Source organism: Eptatretus burgeri, chromosome 7 (assembly GCF_056783735.1).
Source record: "Eptatretus burgeri isolate ZD-2024b chromosome 7, Ebu_testis_v1, whole genome shotgun sequence".
In the NCBI taxonomy this organism is placed as follows: Eukaryota; Metazoa; Chordata; class Myxini; order Myxiniformes; family Myxinidae; genus Eptatretus; species Eptatretus burgeri.
In genome coordinates, this window is record NC_140967.1 from 18,031,790 (window position 1) to 18,056,598 (window position 24,809).

The 24,809-nt window shown below is 41.6% G+C and overlaps 1 protein-coding gene across 3 annotated transcripts in view; it reads left to right on the forward strand.

Annotated features, from left to right (window-relative positions):
- The window catches only part of LOC147022759 (uncharacterized), a 59,815-nt gene that overhangs the window by 24,141 nt on the left and 10,865 nt on the right, over positions 1-24,809 (forward strand). For all 3 annotated transcript variants that reach the window (XM_085887552.1, XM_085887551.1, XM_085887553.1), the window contains exons 5-10: positions 3,545-3,699; positions 6,678-6,854; positions 7,227-7,316; positions 14,626-14,715; positions 15,451-15,573; positions 23,586-23,717. In XM_085887552.1, coding sequence (XP_085743678.1) covers positions 3,545-3,699; positions 6,678-6,854; positions 7,227-7,316; positions 14,626-14,715; positions 15,451-15,573; positions 23,586-23,717 — 767 coding nt within the window. The remainder of the gene's footprint in view (positions 1-3,544; positions 3,700-6,677; positions 6,855-7,226; positions 7,317-14,625; positions 14,716-15,450; positions 15,574-23,585; positions 23,718-24,809) is intronic.

A 24,809-nucleotide genomic window follows, 5' to 3' on the forward strand; every position in this document is an offset into this window, starting at 1 on the left:
AAGCTGTCTAGCCGGGTTTGATTCCTGACCCAGCTATAAACTGTCATCCCAGTGTTCACAGGCAGGATGATTCATCAATTTATGTGCTGTTAAACTGAACACCACATCTGTCCGAGTCCCCCCACCCTCCCATCTCTCTCATTTTCTCTTCTCTCTCTCTCTCTCTCTCTCTCTCTCTCTCTCTCTCTCTCTCTCTCTCTCTCTCTCTCTCTCTCTCTCTCTCTCTCTCTCTCCCCCCCCCCCACCTCTTCCCACCTCTCACTCACCCCTCTCTTAACAAAGGGGGAAGCGTGGATGAGCAGGGGGAGAGGGGTGACAGAGAGAGGGAGAGGGGTGGGAGATGGGAGATGAGAGAGGGAGAGAAAGGGAGAGGTGAAAGAGAGGTTGGGGGGGGAAGAGAGCCGACCCAGCTATAAACTATCATCCTGGTGTTTCACAAGGAGGATGATTCATCAGTGTGTGTGCAATCTCTCGGATGAACGTTAAACTGGGCTTCCCCATGTGCCATCATTAGTTGTTGGGCATTAGAGATCCCACAATATCCTTTGCGAAGAGTGGACGAGCTATCGCCGTTAACAAGAATAAATTGCAAGTTCCTGCCCTAACCAGGAGAGGGCATTGAATCACCATTGAGTGATTATACAGCACAATTTCTCAAAAAGTTATGGATGGATTCGGACTAAATTTGGTGGACAGGTTGTGCGTGTGACAATGACGAATCTATTCGATTGTGATGAACATCCGGATACTAGAATTTTTAATGTGATTCTTCACCATTGAGAGATAGGGCCAAAACGATATATTATCGCCCGATATATCATTTCACGATATCTCAAAGTTATGGAAGGATTCGGACGAAACCTAGTGGGCAGGTTGGGTGTCTGCAATGACAAATTGATTCGGTTTTGGTGAAGTTTATGTTTTGTTTTACACAATCGGTGGGATACAAAATGTAAACTGTTCAGCCTGGCAGAGGTATGTGCCATCTCTACTTCGTGCCATTCTCGTTCAATTTTGCAACGATCAATGTGAATTTCTTGCTTTATTGCGTCGCAGGTGTACATGATTTTTCTCTTCATTTTATTGATTTTAGCCTGATCTTCGACCCTCCAAATGGTTTTTCCGTTACGATTTTATTCTCCAACGTTGATTGAAGTCAATACAATGTCATCAAGGATTAATTGATCCGATTTTGGTGAAGATCCGGATTTGGATATGGATACAAGAATTAATGTTTTTATTTGTTTTGAGTGATTCTTTACCATTGGGCAGTTCCATAATTTCGGACGTACATTTTGGACACATTATTAAGATACTACAGACACAAAGATTGAGAATATGAAATTTTTATTTGGCCATGATATGACAAGTGTTTAGTAGAAAACAAGTAACAATGAAAAAAGTGTCAACACCTTAATGACCTTGGAATAATTAAAAAAAATATCATGTGTTCGGACGTACACAGAAAAAATGAATTTTCTGACTTCATAAGTTGAATTAAAATTTTCTGTGGTGTGCAGATTTTTTCAAAAAAAGTGCATTTATAATTTACAATTTTTGAACAGCTTGTACAATTCCCTTCAAAATGATATATAATTGTGCTGATAATTTCATTTTGAAATATTGACTTCCTGGTTGACAAATTTATGGAACTGCCCCATTGTGAGATGCGGCCAAAAACGATCCATAGCATGATATTTCTAAAAGTTGTGGATGGATTATGACAAAACTTGGTGGATGAGTTGGGTAGATGAGAAGAACAAGCTGATTCGATCTTCGTTAAGGTCCAGATCCAGATCCAGCCCATCAGTGGGATACAAAACGTAAACTGTGCAGCCTGGCATAGGTGTGCTCTCTACCGAGTGCCGTTATACTTTGTTTATGCTTTTATTTATCGACAGCTAGCTGTTTCTCTCTTTCTAGATAATGCTAAATCTGCTATCCAGCTCAATTTGGAATTTAATTTTTTAATTCGTGCAATCTGGACGTATCAACTTTTGCTCTTTCTATTTTTAGGTTCATTACTAGTGTGCTCTTTCTCAGCCAGGGGGTCACTGCCCGTATTGACATGGTTTGGCACCGTCACATCTGTTGCGAGATCATTGTTGTTGACCAAAATTATATCCATCCCATTTTCTTGTTCCATTTTGATTTATCCATGATTGTTCGATAAATTCATTATCTTTGGCAAATTCCTCTGATCTGCCTCCTCTTTCTTTTCTTTTGGTATCTTCTTTATAAATTTTCTTCACTGAAAAGAAGAATGTGCACCCATTCTATGTGCATAGGACCAGTGTTCGATGGGTGCTTAGTTGAATCCTGAGGTTCTTAGCACCCTCTTCCCTCTCCTTATCCTGATTGTTCCGATGGTCAACAATTTAAGAGTTGTTTGGTACTGAGGGTCATTTTTCAGACTGTTACTTTTCATGTTGAGTGGTTTAACTTGAGATCTACAAAAGTCCTTCTCAAGGCAATCTAGTTTCTAATTCACATCTGATCATCTTCCATGATGAGGGAGTAACAGAAAAGCTTATCTGTAAAGGTGGCCACATCGGAGCTCTCTGCTCTGGGTGTTGATCGGATCTATCAGTTTTCGTCTTTTCCCCCATTGGTCCAGTATGGTCTGCGTACTAGTTTATCTGAGAAGTTCTACTCCGTTAATTTGCTATGGTTAGCCAGTGTATACTCACCGTACTGCTCGGCAATAATACAAGTGTGCGCTGAGGGCACGAGACCCCAATTCACTCGACTGTAATCAATTTAAATAAATATTTCTGTTGCGGTGTATTGTTGCCAAAAAACACTGCTTGTGTTGGTCATGCTTTGCGATGACATGACATTTTTGACCCTCTGCAGTCTTGGAGATGATAAAAGCCCAATCGCATCTTCAGCGAAATAGTAGGCATTTGGGCCAGTACTCACCCTGACACCGCACCCTCTCACATGCCATGCCCTCTCATGCTGTATGTACATCAAAATATATAACATGCTCCTTGGAAGTATTGTGAAGGTGATTTCATAAAATAAAGGTTTTAAGAGGTTTAAAGGCGGATACATAAATCAATTCTGGGTTTTACTGCTCTTTTACCCAGAGTCTCTTACATCGTCCTATTTAACACGTTGTATTCGTTCTTCATGCCTGTTGTTTGTGTCCTTTATAACATCCTTAGAAACAGTAAGTTTCCTGTTTGAATGATTTTAAATTTTGTTTGACTGCCAGCTAGGCAGACAGAGTAAAAACAAAACAAAAAAGAATCTCACTCCTTTCTGTGCATGCGCGATTAGGTCATATTCAGAGCCAAAGTACTGTGAAACAGCAAACTTATCTCCTATTCATGTTCCGATTTCTGTTCAAAATATAACACTCACTTTAAATAAGTTGTTCCTCGATCATAAACTGATAAGGCAGATGGATGGAACCAATTGCTTAACCCCACTTTTTGCTTCACGTGCATTGGGAAACAATTGAATCATGATGATGTACAGCAAATCTGCATGATATTCGATGCAAAAGCCACAAGTTTTACCTTTGTGTCTTGATCAGGAAATGCAGAGCGGGATTTCAACCCGACGATCTACCGCACGCCGGCTGACTACAACCACATCATGGAAGAAGCCTCTGATGAGCTGGAGGTTCCTGGGGGAGAGAGGCATGGGTTTGACCTGGTCATGTCCAAATCCGTGCAGGTGTATGTGGAGGTACATTGTGTGGCGTAGCTAACCGAGGAAACCTGGGCAGACTAGGCCCGTCCAATTGTTATGAAGGCCCTTCCAATAATTTGAGGGCCGTGGGCCAGTGTACTGATCCAACAACTAAAACTGTGGATGAGCTATATCAATGCACATGACTGGTTTTGTCCGAGCTGGGATTGATCGAGTTTATTACGTGAATGAATGTGAAAATGTTTTGCTCTGCAGAAGCTCAACCATTGTCAATAATACCAGTCTTTTAATCCATATGATAGGTTTTACCAACTTAAAATCGACAAAGTTTGTGCTAACCATCATGGGAAGCAGAGTGAAGTTTACATATTTGAGGTTAGCCCTTCATCAGAGCAAAATGTCAGAGCTTGTAGCAAACACTTCATATCCACTCTTCGTGAACATAACAATGTAGTTGAACCCCTAAAGAGTCTAAAGGTAGAGTGTATAATAATTTTCTTGGCTTCCTCATTACATTATCGACTCTTCACTCGAGGCGTCAGCATCAGCTCACTGAAATAATTTTTTTCACCACGTGAACCCTTAAGCGGTCATTGAGTGTATAATTTACGTTTTTAAAAGGAAAAGACATTTTGACTCCACCGTTGACGATTTGTTGTCTTTGTGGAGTATGGCCCTTCAGTACAGGTCTGATACAATGAGTATGATCCACAACAATAACCGTGTACCTATGGCTACCAGCAAGTTTTCCATTGATGGTACGAGGTATTTGCCTCTCCTGTTGTAAAGTGGTTAGTCTAAGTACATCCACTTCATCTATCTCTCAGCATATTGCAGACTGATACAAGGTGTGTGTTTGCAGGTTAGGTCCATGTAGCCATCCCAGGTGCACAGTCTGTAACACAGATGGTGTATGAGCTTGTGCTTGGAAAACTGTGCCTTCCAGTGTTATGACGGTGTGTACCCGTTATGAGTACAGGGCAGTTCTTGGGCACCAAAGTCCTTGTAATTACATTGATACGGCGCATTATCTTAACCTCGTGCTTTTTTTTTTCGAGGTGAAGTCTATCAGGCAAGTGGCAGATTCATTTCGTCTCCTGGAGAGATTGTATGTTTTCATTTCTGCACATAAAGCTCGTGAGACATCTGCACGTCGTCAGAACGAAGCCTGCCTTGACGAGGCACCAGGGGAGCTAAAACACCTAGGCGATACCTGTTGGGCTTGCGAATACCAAATAATACAGGCAATGAAGAGCATTACACCACTGAAGGAGATAATTGCAAGGAAGTGATGATGAAAGCCAGTGAAGCTGTGGGTTTGGTTTTTCAAGTCGATACATTTCACCAAATTTAGAATAACATGAACACACTTTCAGCGAGACATTATATGCCCCATATATTGACCTTGCCTCTCAGCGAGTGACGGTTCAAGTCGGCATGCTCCAGATATAATGGTTTGAAACAAAGTATGTTGAATTTTGGGAAGAAGCTAAGAAAACGGCAACACCTCTAAATGTGAGCAGGAACTTGTCACAGTCCAGCTGCAGACCCGCAAAGGCTACCGCAGGGATACTTTCACTCTTTTGCAGTACATTGGATTTCGTCTTCACAGCGATGATGAGTCCACACAGTATTTTTCTACTCATGTCTATTTCCTCCTTCATGTTGCAACCCAAAGACCAATGATCGATCACTTTAGAATTGTTGAGGAGCATCTCATCCTGGAACTTTCCTTTGGCTCAGTGTTTCTAAAAACTGTGTGTGAGATGTGCACATTGTACAGCCTCTACAACTAGTACTTCCTCCACTGATTATGGTTCCGAAAGTTGTACTGACTTTGTGTGTGATCGATGCAGCATGCGAACAGTCATTTTCATCCCTCCGAAGGACCAAGAAGACTAACTTGAGGTCCACTGCATGTGATATTGCTCTTGGCAATCTGGCATTGCTCTCCATGGAAAAGGACTTGTCCTCCTCCCTCCTGTCATTTGCAGTTATCATGGCTCTAAATGCTGCTGAAGAACAAGAATAGACATTTCAGTTTGTTTTGATGTTTCTGCGCTTGAAGTTGCACCGATTACAATCAATGTGGAATGAATGAATGTTTCAGTACTGTTTTGCCAACCCTTTCACTTGTCGTTTAGAGTTGCACGTTTATATTTATAATAGACACAGACGTAAAATATATATAAGAATGAGCGTATTTCAGAGAACTAGAAATACCCACTCCCTTTGGGAGCATTGGCAAGTCATCTCCCCTCCCCTCCCACTCCCACCCCCCCTCTCCCTTGCGGCGGGGGTTACCTTGCGTACTACCAACACATATGCAAAATTTGGTGATCAGGCAGAAATCGTAAGTCACCGACCCCACCGGCAGGGATTTTTTATTTCCTTGTGCCCATGACCTAACCCTTGGTAATACCAACAAGTATGCAAAATTTAGTGTAGATTGGGAAAGCGCTGTTTTTTTTCTATGATTTTCAGATGTATGTACGTACATACATACATACATACATACATACATACATACATACATGTATACATACATACATACATACATACATGTATACATACATACATACATACATGTATACATACATACATACATACATACATACATACATACATACATACATACATACATACATGCAATTGCCTTATTTAATATAGTAGGATTCAAAATCAATAGATCCTTGGATGTGCATGAAACAAACTTACTCCCCCACCACCGACCCCCCCCCATCCTAAATAGTGCGCCGGTTTTTGCTTTCCATTTGTCAGGAAGTGCTTCAGGTTTATGTAATAGCAATGTGCACATCACCTTCAAGGAAGTAAGCTTCACATATCGGAAGAGGAATCGATTTTTTCTCCACGTCTGGAATCCAAACGCAATCTCTCCTGGTCAGGCGGTATGCACAACTCGAAACCTAAAACTTGACTCGTCTCGGTGCTTTTCTCATGGATAAGATTATTCGCACTGATCGCGCAGCTTTAACCTTTAACCATGTTTGCAGATGAGGAATAATCGGTACCAGTTGTGCTGGCTGATGCAGAAGACGTGTCGCAAGGCCAACAACGGTTCCATGCAGAAATTCCTCGACACCCGACAGTATCATCGCAACAGTATCCTGCGTTATGAGAGGGTCTTTGGAAGAGGCTTCATCAGCTCGGGTGGCATTGAATCCACCAAGGTAGTGTGTCTACCCTTCTCTCTTCGCAATGATTTTACCTGGGTATGTTCTGTATGCGTACTTGCCATAGAAACGTGTATTTTAAAACTAAAGACACTGAAGGAAAGGAATGCGGAAGGTTCATGATGTGCGAGGGTTTCACCATCTAGCATTATTACTATGTAGATGTGATGTCACATGATGGCCGAGAGTCGATCATCTACTCTCTTTGTCTTCTCGTATTTTTTTCATTTAATGGTTTTTCTGGGATTATTCATCAAATTGTTCATTGCAATTTTTTTTTTTTTAAACTTCAACATATTATCTTGTTGAATGTAAATAAAGCAAGCTGTGAATTGTGTTGCATGTATAACAGATGTTTCATCTCTGCAGGAGATCTTGTCTCAACTGAACCTCCAACCAGGAGAGAGGGTGTTAGATGTGGGTTGCGGGATCGGTGGAGGAGACTTCTATATGGCTAAGGTATGATCGGTATGAGCACAGACTCGCACTTTTCCCCCATTAGAGCCTCGTTTTTGTGTGCACGCTCTTGTTTGTCCATTTGATAGCCTTCATTTCCCCATTTTCAGGGTCACCTGTGTAATTGTTCAGTTCAGTTCAGATTTCAGGTCCCCATGACAATGTATTGTGATTAAAAACATTTAAAAATATGAAAAGTAAAAAATTACAAATAATAATAAAGACAGAAGATAAACCTGGTGTTCGCTTAGTGGTTTTGGTGGCTGGCTTGGGATCTTATGGTCCTGAGTTTGAGTCCCTGTCTGCCATTTAATTAACACCTGGTGGGGTTAACTCAGCCTGCCATCCTTCTGAGGTTGGCAAAATGAGTACTAGTTTACAGGGAAAATGGGCGTTGCATCAACGGTACGGCCGCGCCTTCAGCCAATGATGCTACCCGCAGTGCTACATACGAAGGAGGAGGAAAGACCAAAAGAAGGAGAATATAGGAAAACAAGATAACTATATTGAGAATAACAAGGAGTTGGACAGACGGAAGATAAAATAGAAATGAACACAAATGGGGGTATGGGGGTGTCGGAGGGAGGAATCGGCTCGAATGCAGTTCCTTACGTAACCATCTCAAAATCACTCATGAGTCATTTATTATCTGTGATTACAATATCAATTTCATTTCATTACATACTTCTCCAATAATTATCTTTTGAGCTCATGTTTAAAGCTGTTTACACGATTAGTTTGCCTCAGGCTCGCTTCAAGTGAATTCCATAATTTGGGTACAGTATAAAAAATATTTTTGTTCAAAAAAGGAAGTTCTTGTTTGTTGTGAGTGGTGCATATCATCCTGTCTTGTTGAGTGTTTCTGAATGGCTTTATTTTTCACAAAAATTTGAGCAACTTTCTGGGGCATCTCATTTCGACGCAGGCGGAGCGTGAATAATCCCAAATGAAAAATGTGTAGTTCTTCTATTTTGAGAACTTTATTATCATAGACGACAATATTTGATTGTGCCTGTGATCCTTAACTGCATATAATTCACATAACTTTTTTTTGTAACACCAAAATTTTTGTTGAGCTGTAATTTCAATGAGTTGCTCCAAGCAACTACGCCGTAATTTAATCGAGACAAAATAAAGGTGGAATACAGTACACGAAGAATTGATTTAAGAAAATTATATTTTAACTTATTTATGACACCAATACTTTTGAGAAATGGATTTGCATAAATTAACTTTGCATTTTCCACGTCAAATTTTCATCAATCATGAGTCCAATAATTTTTTTTTGCAATCAACCCTCAATATACTTACTTGTATTATCAAGTAAGTAGTTCCAGGAAGCACAGAGACCGAGTTGCTGAAAAACATAAAATTTGTTTTCTCCATATTTAATGACAATCTATTTGCCTTTAGCCAATCGGAAACATGCTGAAGTTCTGTATTGAGAGTATCCGATAACATATTAGTATCATGATGAGAAAACAATTGTAAGTCACTTGATGTCCATTTACCGGGGAATGTTGCCTTGAATCTATTGAAACGGATGTAGTCAGTTTTTTTTCACGGTGTTTGGAGTCAAACAGATCCCTCATAATAGTCCATTTGCCGTTATTATGTGTTCCATTGTCGACATTGTTGATGTGGAAAGTGTATGGTTTTATGATTGTTTTGGACTAACATGGGTCCATTAATAAAATTCAGGTTGGTTGCCGGGGTGGCCACCTTGGGGAACTCCTGTAATTTGCATAATTTCAAGGTGGCCGCTGCAGGTCAGACGATGGGGGCTAAGTTTTTAATCGTTCAACATATAATCCTGTGCAATACCTCTTTTTCCATATGATTTTGACATGAGGAATTCAATTTTGGGGTTATTTTTTTACGTTCAGGAATAAATAGAGGTTCACATGAAATGTCCATGACTATTTTCTGCTGAAAATTATGCAACACCAATGCAAAAGTGAAGTCATGAACGGTTCACAACAGTATGTTGATAATCAGAAAGCATACACATTGTCATGTCATCATATTGGACATCTTAGGAACAGAGGACATAGAGTCTAGGAGACAACTAATGTATTGTTCATTCCCATTCATTGGACTCATCCCCTTCCGTATCCTCGTCTCTTTCCAGTTCTGCTTTGACACTCCCTTCTTCCACTTCACTTTCACTGTCCTCCACAGTCTTGTGTGGGTTGAAGCACTTGTCACTGCAACCACAAGTGCAGTATAGCGTGCAGGAGATCTTTGCATGGTGACAACTGCAACTTGCAGTACTGCAGGCCTTCCCCTCTGCTTTGCATCCACACCGCACAACATCCATGAGGTCCAAAGGGGCTGGTGGAGTAGCAGAAGTTGCTGGCACTGAGATTCCATCTCTGATGTCCCATCCATATTTTGTAATGTCAAGTTCAGGTGGGGCCTGCTGATCAGCTGATTTTGCAAGTACTGTCTGTAGATGTGCATGCAAAATATGTAGGAAGAGATTGATCTCAGTTGGAGGTAATGCCATGAGCTTGAGGGGCTTGCCAGACTTCCTTGTGTACATATAGTACCTCATCTCACTCATCGTGGTACCTTCTGGCTGACCATACACAGGGCACGGAAGAATGTCCGCCCTGCTTCCACGAGCCATTCATGGCTTGCGTTCAGCTCGCCAAGTGCGGAGTACAAACCAGGGAAGTTGCCAGCTCTCAGTGTCTTCAGGGCTGACACTTTGCCCTTGCCGAATGGGGATGCCATGGTATCTGAGCCAGTGATGTAGTGCATTCCCAAAAGCTGCAGACACTTGGGGCCAAGCTGGTCACAGGTGGTGTTGCTATCCCAAATTGCTCCATCCCACCTTTCCATCTGCACTGTGGCCTGGATGTTGCGCTGGTAAACCCAGTAAACCATCAATACAAAAACATCAGTGTCATCAGAGAGGATACGTATCACTCTTGCATTACATTCAGCAGCCATGAGCAGGTGTGAGATCATTGTAATGTCTGCTTCATCATGGTTGAACGCACCATGGCTACAGCTCTCCACAGTAACTCCTTCACCAAGGTTATAGATACTCAAAACCTTGGACAGCTGCAACTTGTTCTGCTTGTTTTTCAGGATGGCGTCTCGACTAGGAAGGGGTGTGTTTATTGTGAGGTCATAGTTGATGGAACCAATGGCAGCACACCTCACTCGTTCATGGTCCTTTGCAGAAACATCATTATATTTGTCAAAGACCAAGATCTTCTGACCAGCAATGGTGGACAGCCTTGTCTTGATGGACTCAACCTGCCACAGATGGACTGACACAGTTCCCCTGAAAGGTCAGATAATATGATAGAGAAGTTGGCTCGCGTCAACAATGGTAACATCTGGTTGCAGAGGCTGTTGTGCCTGAACACAGAGTTTGTGTGTCAGTGGTGCTTTGTTTCCTTTCCTTAAGCACCCATATTCATCAATCAGTGAGGGGGGTACTGCGCAGAGCTCAAACTGGAAGATAGGTCCTAGCTCCATTTGTCTTTGCTGTCCAATAGTCAGCAGCCTGAGGAAGATGGTTTCTAGATCAAAGATCATCTTGTCCCCAATTTTCACTCCTTTCTGTCAGTGCTCTATTGGCTTGATGGGGCATGAGATGGTTGCAAGGAATCCACCTGGAAGGGATGCATGGAACTCTGCAACCATTTTCTGAACTATAACCACGGAATCCTCAACATTCACTTCAGCTTCTCGAGGAGCAATTCGACCATTGGCAATGTTGTACAGATGTGGTGAGAGATTCTCAAGAGGATGAGACACATTCGACAATTCAAGTAAAATCCGGCGCCTATCATCTGCATCAAGTTCTCTCCTCTTCTTCCCCTCCTCCTTGTGACGTGGTCCGATTCTTGTGTCCTTTTCTCTCACTTGGTCTTCATTGTCCTTGTTTGAGGAGTCAGGGTAGATGTGCTCCATTGTATCTGAGATGTAGGCAGTGACAGGAAAGGAATCGATCCACTCTGCTACCATCTCTGGAGAAAGAGTCATACCCTTGAGGCCACCCTTGCCAATTCTAATGGCAGTTTGTTCACCGAACTGATCAGAGCTCACACCATTCCAAATGCCTTCCTGATGACGACACACAAAAGCACCTGATATGAGCTCTGACTTGGCATCTGGTGGCAGCAGATAGCACATCTCCAGATGGTGATGGGTGATGTAACGGGCATAGTGATGGTGACCAGCAACAAAGAAGTAGTGAAGCATGCGTTCAAGTGTTAGCTGTTGCAGCAGAAAGTCTGCCTCCCTCTCACTACGCAGAAGTTGATGAACAAGCAGAGTGGGCTTGATGAAGTTATCAACCCAGTGCTTCCCAGTTGGATGCTGTCTGCATGTCTCAAGGTAGCTGCACAACTCCTGGAATGTCTTGGGGCCGGTGGTGAGGAAGGAAATGAGAAGGGCAGTCGAAACCATCTGGAAGGCTCTCATTGATCGAACACAGGACTTGCCACTCATGATTCCTGCCAGGCCCCTGAATGCTGAACTGATGAGAGTCTCAACACCAGACCCACGCATGAGTTTGCCAATGCAACCACAGAAGGACTGCAAAGTGTGCATTATCCCAGGCCTCAGAATCACATTTTTAAAGTGATCAATGTCATGCCACTTGATTTGGCACGCCACCATGCAGAGCGGGAGATCCACAGAGATGTGGACATAAGTCATTCCCATATCAGTCAATGACGTCTGAAGATACTCCAGTGAAGTCACTACAGTGTCTGGATGAGAAGCTTTGGCATCAATAAGGGGTCCGAACATGTAGGTACTTGCTGGCTTTTTTTCTGTATGACTGGTGAATGTTTCTTGGTTGTTGAACCCACCCCATTCCATGGCGTTCACCTGTGTGCTGACTGTGTTTAGCCACTTCATGTCCTTTTCTTGTGCAGCAGCTAAACTAGCTTGCCGGGCACACACTTCTTGGTAGGAGAATCCAGAGGTTGCATCCACAGCCAGGGGGTTCACTTTGGATGGCCCAGTGTCGTGCTGCAGAGGAAGGCTCCCTGATGAGCTGCTGCTTGTCCTAGACTGGGCAGCTTTCTTAGACAATCGTGGGATAATAAGGTCGCTCTTCCCTGGGTGAGCATGCCAATACTCAAGAATGCCTGCAGGATGGGGTTGCTGAAATTCATGTGAGAGGACATGAGTAGTGCGCCGACCATTAGGCATGAACACTTGCAGATCAAGATTATCAAACCAGGCTAAAATCATGCCAACAATTCTACTCAAACCCATGAATTGGTGGAGAAGCTGAGCATTGTCACCGAGAAAATGAGCAGCAGATTTCCTGAATCTCAGGACCTCATCATATGACGTTGTGAACCCATGTTCATGAACGAGCTTTAGAAGATCAGAACTGTCATGGCGGTGCAGTAGTTTGACAGCCAGTCCTAATGTTGTCTGATTTCTGGTACCTGTAACATGACTGAATTGACTGGCTCAGGCTTAGAGATTTCTTGGTCATTTCACCACCAGACACAAAGTCTGAAATCAACCTCAGTAAAGTTGGGCTTGTTTCCTTGATTGTGTTGGCTTGTGTAAATTCTGAGAGGTCATAATTGGCACTGTTGTACTTGACTGAGCGTGCCTCCTTCTTGATCTGCCTTACCACAGAATCAATACTCCTCTCATCTGCATCATCCACTTTAACCATTTTCAGATGGTTAGCAATGGACTTACGGAAACCAACAATGGTAGCACATCCATCTACCCGAACTAACATAACGTCCTTACTCATGCAGTCTGTTAGTTTGCTAAACATATCACGTCGAGTAAGTTTGCCACCAAGATCACAGTACAGGGAATGCAGTTCAACGCTATTCCACATCTTTGACCTGTCACAATTCATGCCCTCTATGACGTTCTTTAGGGCACTTTCTTCTGCAACACCAGTTGGCAAATCAGCATATTTAGGGACTGTCATGAAACTGTTATAACAGCGTACATGGCATTTGCACTCGGCCGCAGGGAGATCAACCAAATATCCAATATGTAACTTGACCATTCTGGCAACTTCATCATTACGTTGCTCAGCAGCATTAATGATGGCATCTTTGATCGTTGGGGTGGGATTACCTTCCTTGTCAAAACGTTCTTTAGTCATGCACTGACGAACACGATCCCATCTTTCTGGATGTTTGTCGTCAACAGGTAAACATTCTTTGCCACAAAAAATGCAGTCACGTTTGTAAACAAACGCACCACTGCCTGTTGCCTGTGTGCGAGATCTTGTTGTCACTGTAACACAATCATCTTCAGCTTTTCTTTTCTGTGATCTACGAAGTCTCTCATTTTTTTGTTTTAATGTGTAAGTACAGTAGCATCCTTTGTGACATTCTATGCGAACAGCATCACCACCACCATCAACAATGTCCTGTAGTTTTGCACGTAGTTCTTCAACTCCACAGGCTTTGGCACAGGAGATCAATGTCTTGATCCCTTGATCAGCGAATCTCTTCAATTCCCCTCCACCATGACACACGGGAAGAATGCACCTTGAATCAGCCATATCTGTAAAAACAAAACAATGAATTAGTAACCACCATTAATGTCGTATGTGAGCGCCCAGTTGTCAGAATAGTGACCTTGTTGTCATTCAAAATGTATCTCACACGGCAAACAATTGCCAGGAACTCGAACATTGACCTCAAATTTACTTCTAATCACAAAAATAAGGTTAAACATCGATTCCTCGTGCCAAAATTATATGGAAAAGATGTCTCATGTGTAATTTTAAGTTCATTACCTAAAAAGTTATATTTTCAGCCCGGTCGATGCCATCTTGTATTTGCGCAAAAATAACAGATTTCCCCATGGTTGCCATCCGGGCAACCAAGCTTAATTTTGTCTATGGCATGCCGGTGAACAAGAAACCACCATAAAACCACACACTTTTGAGGACAACATGGTTACTTCTCTGGCAAATGGACTATAACAAGTTTGGATCAAATTGCTCATGAAAATTTCTGGAACTGGAACCAATTGGTGTTGTTTGCTGATGTTTAAAAAAAAAAATTCAAACTTGCTGGGATCCAATGGGATCCAATGCATGATAAAGGGAATCTATCAAATTCAGCGTGCCGTGTGACAATCTGTCTTATAAACAACACCTCTTTTTAACATCCAAAGAGTTGGCTTCTCCGGATCATCTAGCAATAAGTTACGTAACGTATGAGTATGCTTCAATGACATATGAAAAATCAAAATGCACGGTGGAGAAAAATCTGCAAATCTATGGGGGCTTGTTCAACAAGACTGTAAAAGGTCACAAAAGTGATTTTGTTTTTGTATATTTTAGACGTTTGGTGTTGACGTTCTGGGCATTGACCTCAGTTCTAACATGGTGGAGATCGCACTGGAGCGGTCTCGGGAGGAGAACACTCCCAGGGTAAGCTTTATGTGAGGACTTCAAGTGCTGCTGCGACTACTACTGCTACGACTGCTACTGTTGCTGTTGCTGCTGCTCCTGCTGCTACAACAGCTTCTACAGCTACTAATTCTCATTCTCCTCCTCCCCATCATTCTCATTCTTCTCATTCTTCTTCTTATTCTCATCTTGTGTGGTCTGCTGGGGAATGTTTTCACCGGAGTCTTTCATGAATAAGATTTGCCACGCACCATGCAACTATCCCCTTGAATGGATGTTAAGCTGAGTGGCTTGCCTAGCATTAATTGGTGGATGTTGGACATCCCACGGTGTCCTCCGTGAAGCGTAGGTGAGTTATGACCGGCACCATGAACCAATTACAGATTCCTGCCATAATGTGAGCAGCTTTGCCACATCAACAATACAACTAGCAAGCTGAATCATTGATGTTTCTTTTGTTCTGTTGCATCCTGATCCGTTCAGTGTTCTGAACTCTTCCACGAGCCTTGACCTTGAATACAAAAAATAAAATCGAGTCCCACCCTGTCCATTACGCAAGCATTAATGACGAGTCTCTTTCGGGCATGCATGGTCTTGAAAACCAATTAAAAATCCTGATGGGTAGAAATCAGAATCGAAATGTTTGATCACAGATCATGATCAGTTTGTGTTTACTTATTGTACTGTATGAGCTTTTCATCCATACATGATACATATACATAAACAGTGCATCAATAACGTGTTTTTTTGTTTTAGGTCCAGTTTGAAGTCTGTGATGCAACAAAGCGGGAGTTTCGGGAAGGCATGTTCGATGTCATCTACTCAAGAGACACCATCTTGCACATCTCGGACAAGCTTGCACTCTTGCAAAAGTTCCACGTGGGTAACCGGGCCAGTGACCATGATTACAATGATCGGAACAAAAGGCTTTGGTGCAAGTACAGAATCATTCGATCGGGTTGTTAAGCATTGCATCTTGGGATATCTTACGTATTCGTTTACTTTCGTCCTCTGAACCCCCTCCTCCATTCATTCTGATGTTGAAGGGCGATGACGATGATGACGATCTACTTTACCTCCACAATACGAACGGTCCTGATGAAGTATAGCAACTCGAACCGGGGTTCTTCTCCAATTTTGGAAGCATATTGCCCGAGGAGGTTTTTCTTCTTGCACGTGCAATGTTTGACTGTTGGTTGAATCATTTCCAGATGGGAGGAGGGGTGTTTGTGCTGTTCGTGCGTTGCCCCATAAATTATGGCAAGAATTTGAATTTGTTTTTTTGAAAGATATTGAGGGATCTTGAACACGTACTGCATGCAGGTGAATGCTCGCAAACTAGTTGGGGAGGTTAAGGATGGATGAACACCGAAGTAGGAAAGGAATATTAGTAACTTTGGAAAGGAGTTTCACTGCAAGGATTGGGACAGCAAGGAAATTCAAAACCGTTTGATTCCGATTGGGGTTTTGATCCTCCTTTCGCATCGATCACGTTTTCTGGCCCTGTCGTTGCACATGGTACTTACTTTTGGTACATATCAAGTTCGTATTGCACCATGCTTTAACATTCTTTTTGGCCCGGTGTGTAATTTTGGCCTGCCTGTCCTTTTTTCCAACATTGGCACGACCTATTATCTTCCATTCCCGAAGGACATAACCCATAGTAAACTATGCCCAATAAAGGAAGTGCCACCAACCTTTCATGTAATCATGCTGTGTGCAGGTCAGCTGAGAGGAGGTGTGTGTGCGTGCGTGTTTGTTTTACTATCTCCTTGTTTCTGAGGAGCAATGTTTGTTTGTTTTTTGGGGGTTTTTTTGTTATAAAGGTCTGAAAGGCTATCAGGGTGACAGACAGACACCCAGGAACCTTCCACCATCTTCACCCTATAAACGGCACTGACCCAGTTGGCTCTTTACCTCTTACCACGTTGATTGGAACCGAGTTTGAAATACCTGTTGCACATTTTTATAAAGCAAGTGCTGCTTTGAAATGTGGGATAGATGTGTAAATGCAGGTTGGGGAGTGTCAATTTCATTTTTGACCATGCTGTCCCAATACTTTTGGTGATATATTGCACAACCCTCCGTGATGCAATAAACCTGTATCCATTTCCGTTTCGCTTAATGTTTGCTTTACTCAGGGAGTCTTATCCTACTGTTTCGGTTAACAAGGGAAAGTATTTCATTTCAGAAAACAGGTAAAACCAGGTTTTCAACCTGACAGATCTCTCATATCAATCCAGGCTGCTGCCGATTCACCAAATATCATCTGTTTAACAGAATCCTTCCTCCCACAGGATGTCCCCTTAGTATCTCTCCCCAGTTGCTGTCTCCTCTGATTGGATCAGCCTGAACCACGCTGGGGTGGTGGAGTTGCACTTTACATCAGGAACTCAATTTCCCACTGCCCTTGTACTGACCTAACCCTCCCAACCCCCAGGAGTTCCTCTGGCTGCGACTTTCTCTCTGTTTCCATCTCTTGTTCATATGTGTGTTGTATATCGAACAGTGATGACTCCATCTACATCTCTCTCTCTCTCTCTCTCTCTCTCTCTCTCTCTCTCTCTCTCTCTCTCTCTCTCTCTCTCTGTCTGTGTCTGTGTCTGTGTCTGTGTCTGTGTCTGTGTCTGTGTCTGTGTCTGTGTCTCTCTCGCTCTCTCGCTCTCGCTGTCTCCCTCTCTCTGGTCAAACTCTCTCAGACAACATGGTCAAACTTTTAACCATCACCCCAACTCTCTCTTCCTCATATGTTGTGATTTCATTTGTCACCATGCAACTTGGCTGGGTGTTGTTACATCTCACCAGCCATGGCACTTCAGCAAAGGATTTATGTGACTCAATGGGACTGACTCAATCCGTGTGAACTTTCCAACCCAGATTTCTCCCAATGGCAAATTCTCCCTTCTGGACTTGGTGATGACGAACTTTCCCGCAAATGTCTCCAACTCTTCCCCTGCTCCATTGGGTTAATTTGATAATTTGCTTGTGAAAGTCAACATCTCTCTGACTATTCTCAAAGAGCTGACTCAACCCTGGCAAGTCTTCCAGTTCACTCAAGCAGAATGGCAGGGACTGCAAGCAGCCATCTCTCTTCAGGGCCGGTCTCCAATATCTACTGCCTCTGATGTTAACTCAGCCTGGGAATTCTTCCACAGAAATACATCGATTCGTCCCATCTCAAGCCTGGTGTTGACTTAGTGGTTAGGGCAGCTGGCTGGTTTAGGATCTCAGGGTCCTGAGTTTGAGCCCTGTTGGCTGCTGAATTAACACCAGGTGGGGTTGACTCAGACTGTCATCCTTCCGAGGTCAGTGAAATGAGTACCAGTGTACTGGGAGAGGGGCACAGCATCAGCTTCTCGGCCATGCTTCTAAGAAATGATAGCTACCCGGCAGCCAAGCTTCCATACGCAAGAACAGAACAGAGATCCCATCTTGTCTTCAATTATCCTTCCCGTCTTCCCGCCCATCGTACACTGAATCCCGTTGTGAGGCAGTTGCTCTGAAACAACTTGCCTTCTCTTCCTGAAAGGCAAATCCGACCAAAGGCAATCTCAGTGCATGCCAAAAAGTCCGCAACAAGTGTGTGTCCACTCTCATGAGAGCAAGAAAATAACATCTGTCCAACCTCACAAATGAACTTTAAACTTGTCTCCCTCCTCAAAACCTAGTGGCTGCTTGTTGAGTCTGTTTTTGATACATGCTGACCTTCCATCCCTTCCCCCTCTTCAAATGGCATCACAGCCGACTCTGCTCGTGAAAAGGCCGAAATGCCTCACTTCTGTGTTTGCTTCCAGATCTTGTGTCCCCAACACCTCAATCTCGGTCCCCATCCTTCTCTGTCGTACCCAACTGCTCCTGCACTTGATGTCTTTTGCACCTGAGAAGGTGAAGAAGGTTCTTTTAACCTTAGACTCTGACTCTGCTACTCGACCGGACGGCATCAGCTCACGTGTCCTAAAAACCTGCTCTGATGCTCTTTCCCATCCTCTCTGCCCTTTTCACCCTTCTGTCATTTACACTGGGTCATCTTCTGTCTGTTTGGAAATCTGCCAACATCACTGCATCACATAAACAAGGTGCAAAAACTGATCTCCTTCACTACAGACATATCAGTTTTCTTCCAATCATCAGCAAGGTCATGGAATTCATCATCAGAGTTTAAATGAAATCCTCCCTTTTCTCCAACAATTTCATCTCTGATCATCAACTTGGTGTTCGACCAGGTCATTCCACCTCGGACATGCTGCTTCGACTCACCCAACAATGGATGGAGGCCATTAACCCTGAGAAACCATTTCAATTACCCTTTAGAATCCTTTATAATTACCCTTTAGAACCTATTACAATTACCCTTTAGAATCTTTTATAATTACCCTTTAGAACCCATTACAATTACCATTTAAAATCCTTTATAATAACCCTTTAGAACCCATTACAATTGCCCTTTAGAATCCTTTATAATTACCCGTTATAACCCATTACAATTACCCTTTAGAATCCTTTATAATTACCCTTTAGAACCCATTACAATTACCCTTTAGAATCCTTTATAATTACCCTTTAGAACCCATTACAATTACCATTTAAAATCCTTTATAATTACCCTTTAGAACCCATTACAATTACCCTTTAGAATCCTTTATAATTACCCTTTAGAACCCATTACAAATACCATTTAAAATCCTTTATAATACCCTTTAGAACCCATTACAATTACCCTTTAGAATCCTTTATAATTACCCTTTAGAACCCATTACAATTACCCTTTAGAATCCTTTATAATTACCCTTTAGAACCCATTACAATTACCATTTAAAATCCTTTATAATTACCCTTTAGAACCCATTACAATTACCCTTTAGAATCCTTTATAATTACCCTTTAGAACCCATTACAATTACCATTTAAAATCCTTTATAATTACCCTTTAGAACCCATTACAATTACCCTTTAGAATCCTTTATAATTACCCTTTAGAACCCATTACAATTACCATTTAAAATCCTTTATAATTACCCTTTAGAACCCATTACAATTACCATTTAAAATCCTTTATAATTACCCTTTAGAACCCATTACAATTACCCTTTAGAATCCTTTATAATAACCCTTCAGAACCCATTACAATTACCCTTTTGAATCCTTTATAATTACCCTTTATAACCCATTACAATTACCATTTCGAATCCTTTATAATTACCCTTTATAACCCATTACAATTACCCTTTAGAATCCTTTATAATTACCCTTTAGAATCCATTACAATGACACTTTAGAATCATTTATAATAACCCTTTATAACCCATTACAACTACCATTTAGAATCCTTTATAATTACCCTTTAGAATCCTTTATAATTACCCTTTAGAACCCATTACAAATACCATTTAAAATCCTTTATAATAACCCTTTAGAACCCATTACAATTACCCTTTAGAATCCTTTATAATAACCCTTCAGAACCCATTACAATTACCCTTTAGAATCCTTTATAAGAACCCTTCAGAACCCATTACAATTACTCTTTAGAATCCTTTATAATAACCCTTCAGAACCCATTACAATTACCCTTTTGAATCCTTTATAATTACCCTTTATAACCCATTACAATTACCATTTCGAATCCTTTATAATTACCCTTTATAACCCATTACAATTACCCTTTAGAATCCTTTATAATTACCCTTTAGAATCCATTACAATGACACTTTAGAATCATTTATAATAACCCTTTATAACCCATTACAACTACCATTTAGAATCCTTTATAATTACCCTTTAGAATCCTTTATTATAACCCATCACAACTACCCTTTAGAATCCTTTATAATAATCCTTCAGAACCCATTACAATTACCCTTTAGAATCCTTTATAATTAACCTTTATAACCCATTAAAATTACCCTTTAGAATCCTTCATAATAACCCTTTATAACCCATTACAACTACCATTTAGAATACTTTACAATTACCCTTTATAACCCATTACAATTACCCTTTAGAATCCTTTATAATTCCCCTTAGAACCCATTACAATTACCCTTTAGAATCCTTTATAATTACCCTTCAGAACCCATTACAATTACTCTTTAGAATCCTTTATAATTACCCTTCAGAACCCATCACAATTACCCTTTTGAATCCTTTATAATTACCCTTTATAACCCATTACAATTACCCTTTCGAATCCTTTATAATAATCCTTTATAACCCATTACAACTACCATTTAGAATCCTTTATAATTACCCTTTATAACCCATTACAATTACCCTTTAGAATCCTTTATAATTACCCTTTAGAACCCATTAGAATGACCCTTTAGAATCCTTTATAATAACCCTTTATAACCCATTACAACTACCATTTAGAATCCTTTATAATTACCCTTTAGAATCCTTTATTATAACCCATCACAACTACCCTTTAGAATCCTTTATAATAATCCTTCAGAACCCATTACAATTACCCTTTAGAATCCTTTATAATTACCCTTTATAACCCATTACAATTACCCTTTAGAATCCTTCATAATAACCCTTTATAACCCATCACAACTACCATTTAGAATACTTTACAATTACCCTTTAGAACCCATTACAATGACCCTTTATAATCCTTTATTATAACCCATTACAACTACCATTTAGAATCCTTTATAATTACCCTTTATAACCCATTACAATTACCCTTTAGAATCCTTTATAATTACCCTTTATAAGCCATTACAATGACCCTTAATAATCCTTTATAATTACCCTTTGGAACCCATTACAATGACCCTTTAGAATTCTTTATAATTACCCATTAGAACCCATTGTAATTACCCTTTAGCATCTTTTATAATAACCCTTAATAGCCCATTACAATTACCCTTTAGAATCCTTTATAATTAACCTTTAGAACCCATTACAATTACCGTTTAGAATCCTTTATAATAACCCTTTATAACCCATTACAATGACCTTTTAGAATCCTTTATAATTACCCTTTCGAACCCATTACAATAACCCTTTAGAATCCTTTATAATTACCCTTTAGAACCCATTACAATTACCCTTTAGAATCCTTTATAATAACCCTTCAGAACCCATTACAATTACCCTTTAGAATCCTTTATAATAACCCTTTATAACCCATTACAATTACTCTTTAGAATCCTTTATAATTACCCTTTAGAACCCATTACAATGACCCTTTGGAATCCTTTATAATAACCCTTCAGAACCCATTACAATTACCCTTTAGAATCCTTTATAATAACCCTTCAGAACCCATGACAATTACTCTTTAGAATCCTTCAGAATGATCTTTTCGAACCATTTAGAATTAAACACGATGAGTTAGAAAGGTTATTTTTCTACATTGTTGATGGATGGATGGAAGGAAGGACAGCTCCAAATATTTAAGTGGCTTAACCGCTTAAAAACACAAGCTGGTAAAACACTTGGAATGGGTCTTTCAATCCTGACAAATCTCACACAAACACGATCTCTCTCTAAAAGGATCATCTGGCAAATCCTCGAAGTAGATTTGAGCGTTGTAGGCTTTTGAGGGTAGAGGAATCGCAGCTGAAACCCGACTCCTATCCAGGTTCCTCATGATGACTCCATCTTCGCTCTTTACATCTTCCGGTTCCTTCCGATGACTCAAATGCAGTATTTGGTTTTCCGTTTGATTATCTACTCCATTAACAATACTCTTGAGGAAGTTCAGTCATTCAAACACCTGGGTCTCACTCTCAGCAATGGTCTCTCTTGGCCAAATGACTTTTCAAAGTTGGTCTCCAAAGCCAGCCGCCAACTGGGCATCCTCCGTCATACAAAGTCCTTCCTTGGCACACCTGAACTCGTATCCACCGACACGGCCTTCATCTGCAGCTTGATGGAGTACTGCTCTCCGCTCTGGTCCGGCTCCCCTGCCTCACATCTTACTTACTTGATGTACATCTTACTCGGCTTGATGCCATGAAAACCAAGGCCTTCAAGGTTATCGGAATCTCCCGCGAAGAAGCCGAGTCTATGAACCTATCACTTCGCCATCGCAGACAGGTCGGTGGTCTCTCTGTCTTCTTTCACCTCTTTCTGGTCTTGCACCCTGTGCTCTTTCTGTGCTTTGTCCCCCCAGGTTTCTGCTGGGCTCACACGATCCACCATCAACCCCTTCTGGTGAAACTCCCCAAATTCAGGATCACTGCTCACCTCCACTCATTTGTTCCTCTGTTTTTTTTTCCCACCAATGGAACTAACATCCATATTCTCTTCAATCTCATTGTTTCCTCCAGGTCTTCAAGACAGCTGTTCACCACCATCTCCAGATCATCCCCACTCCAAAACCATGATCTTTTCTCCCCTCGTTAACCCCACTCAAATCTCTCCTCCTTCCAATTTTCCAGTTTTCATTCCTTGGCATTTCCTTCTGTATCCATCTTGTCCACCCCATGCATCCTCTCCTGCCCCTCCCCCCACCATTCTTCCGCACACTCATTGTTTGTCCAAGTTTCCCTCGACCTTGGCCTTCAGCTGTGCCATTGGTGTTTCCCTTCCTCTCTCTACTGTTCCTTTTGCGTGTTTTGCATCCTGTTTCTTTTCTGTTACGTCCTGATCTGTTCAGTGTACTTTTTCTTCCATGAGCCTCAATTATTTATGCCAAAAAAAAAAATGTGTGTGTGTGTACATATATATATACATATGTATATATAATCACATATATCACCAAATACTAGCAACACCAGGTAATTGTCATGACATCTGTGAACCTTATAATGGCAAAAAGAACTGTGATAAAAATACAGAACTGCTGCACCATCATCTCTTGTGAAAGTATCCCATTTATTGCCTACCAATGTTCTGGTGACATATTTGGTGGTACTTCCTGTTTCCTGTGTGGGCAGAAATGGTTGAAGCCTGGAGGACGGATACTCATTACCGATTACTGCTGTGGGGATCGACCGTGGTCAGATGGATTTTCGACCTATGTGAAAGAGCGTGGATATGCTTTGTGTACAGTATCTGCATATGGCAAGGTTATTGATTCATTCATTCATTTATTCCTTCGTCTCCCATTGGGGACTCGTCGTGCAGCCTCATGATTGTACAGTATCTGCATATGGCAAGGTTATTGATTGATTCATTCATTTATTACTTCGTCTCCCATTGGGGACTCGTCGTGCAGCCTCATGAATTTATCCATCATCCAAGTGGCTCAAAGCCATTGCAGACCGTTCACTGTATGTAATGGCACTTCAGTTTTGTCAAGTGACACTTGTAATTTCAAGGCAACCACGAGGATGGGATATACCCGAAGTAGGCTTCATGTGTTAATGGCAAAATAATAATCCAGATGGTCGATATTTCCGCAAAGTTTGTGCTCTAAAGTGTATTGGCGTGTTTGTTTAATCACACCTCGTAAAAGAGTAACATGAAGCTCCCTTACAAGGAACTTAGAGGCAAGAGGAGGCCATTAGGCCCTTCAAGCTTGTGCAATGATTGCCAACCTATGGTTTGTGCTTCTACCCTTTTAAAATGCTGAGCATCAAGCAACGAAGCAGCACGTACCATTTAAAAGTCTGTTATGACTCGGCCGGGGTCGGGTTTGAACTGTCGACCAACCAGGCTTTTAGCGGACGTGCTCACCATTACCACCAGCAGGGCCAGTCAAAAGAGGGTTCTGAAGAGGAAAAACAATTAATTGCATAAATTAGTGATTTGATAATACTGGGCAGATTTATTGAACGAGTAAGTGTGGAAGGCTCGGCCATTTGCTGATTATCCATCCATCCATTGGGACCATACTCTGTGCAGAGCGTTGGTGCTGCCTAACCAGTCTCCAATGGCTGTTGGGCACAATCCTGGACGGGTCACCACTCCAACACAGTTTACCACCAAGCTGGCACTCATTTTGCCGATCTCAGAAGGATGACAGGCTGAGTCAACCCCACCTGGTATTAATTCAATGGAAGTAGGATTTGAACTTAGGACCCTGGGAGGAAGGAATTAATGGGGTTCTAACAAAGAATCATAATTGTGGCCATCCCCAAATCAGTCATGATGAACATTTTTATTGTGTTAGACTAGAGGCAAGACCGTTCATGACCATTCATCTGGCAGACCTTCAA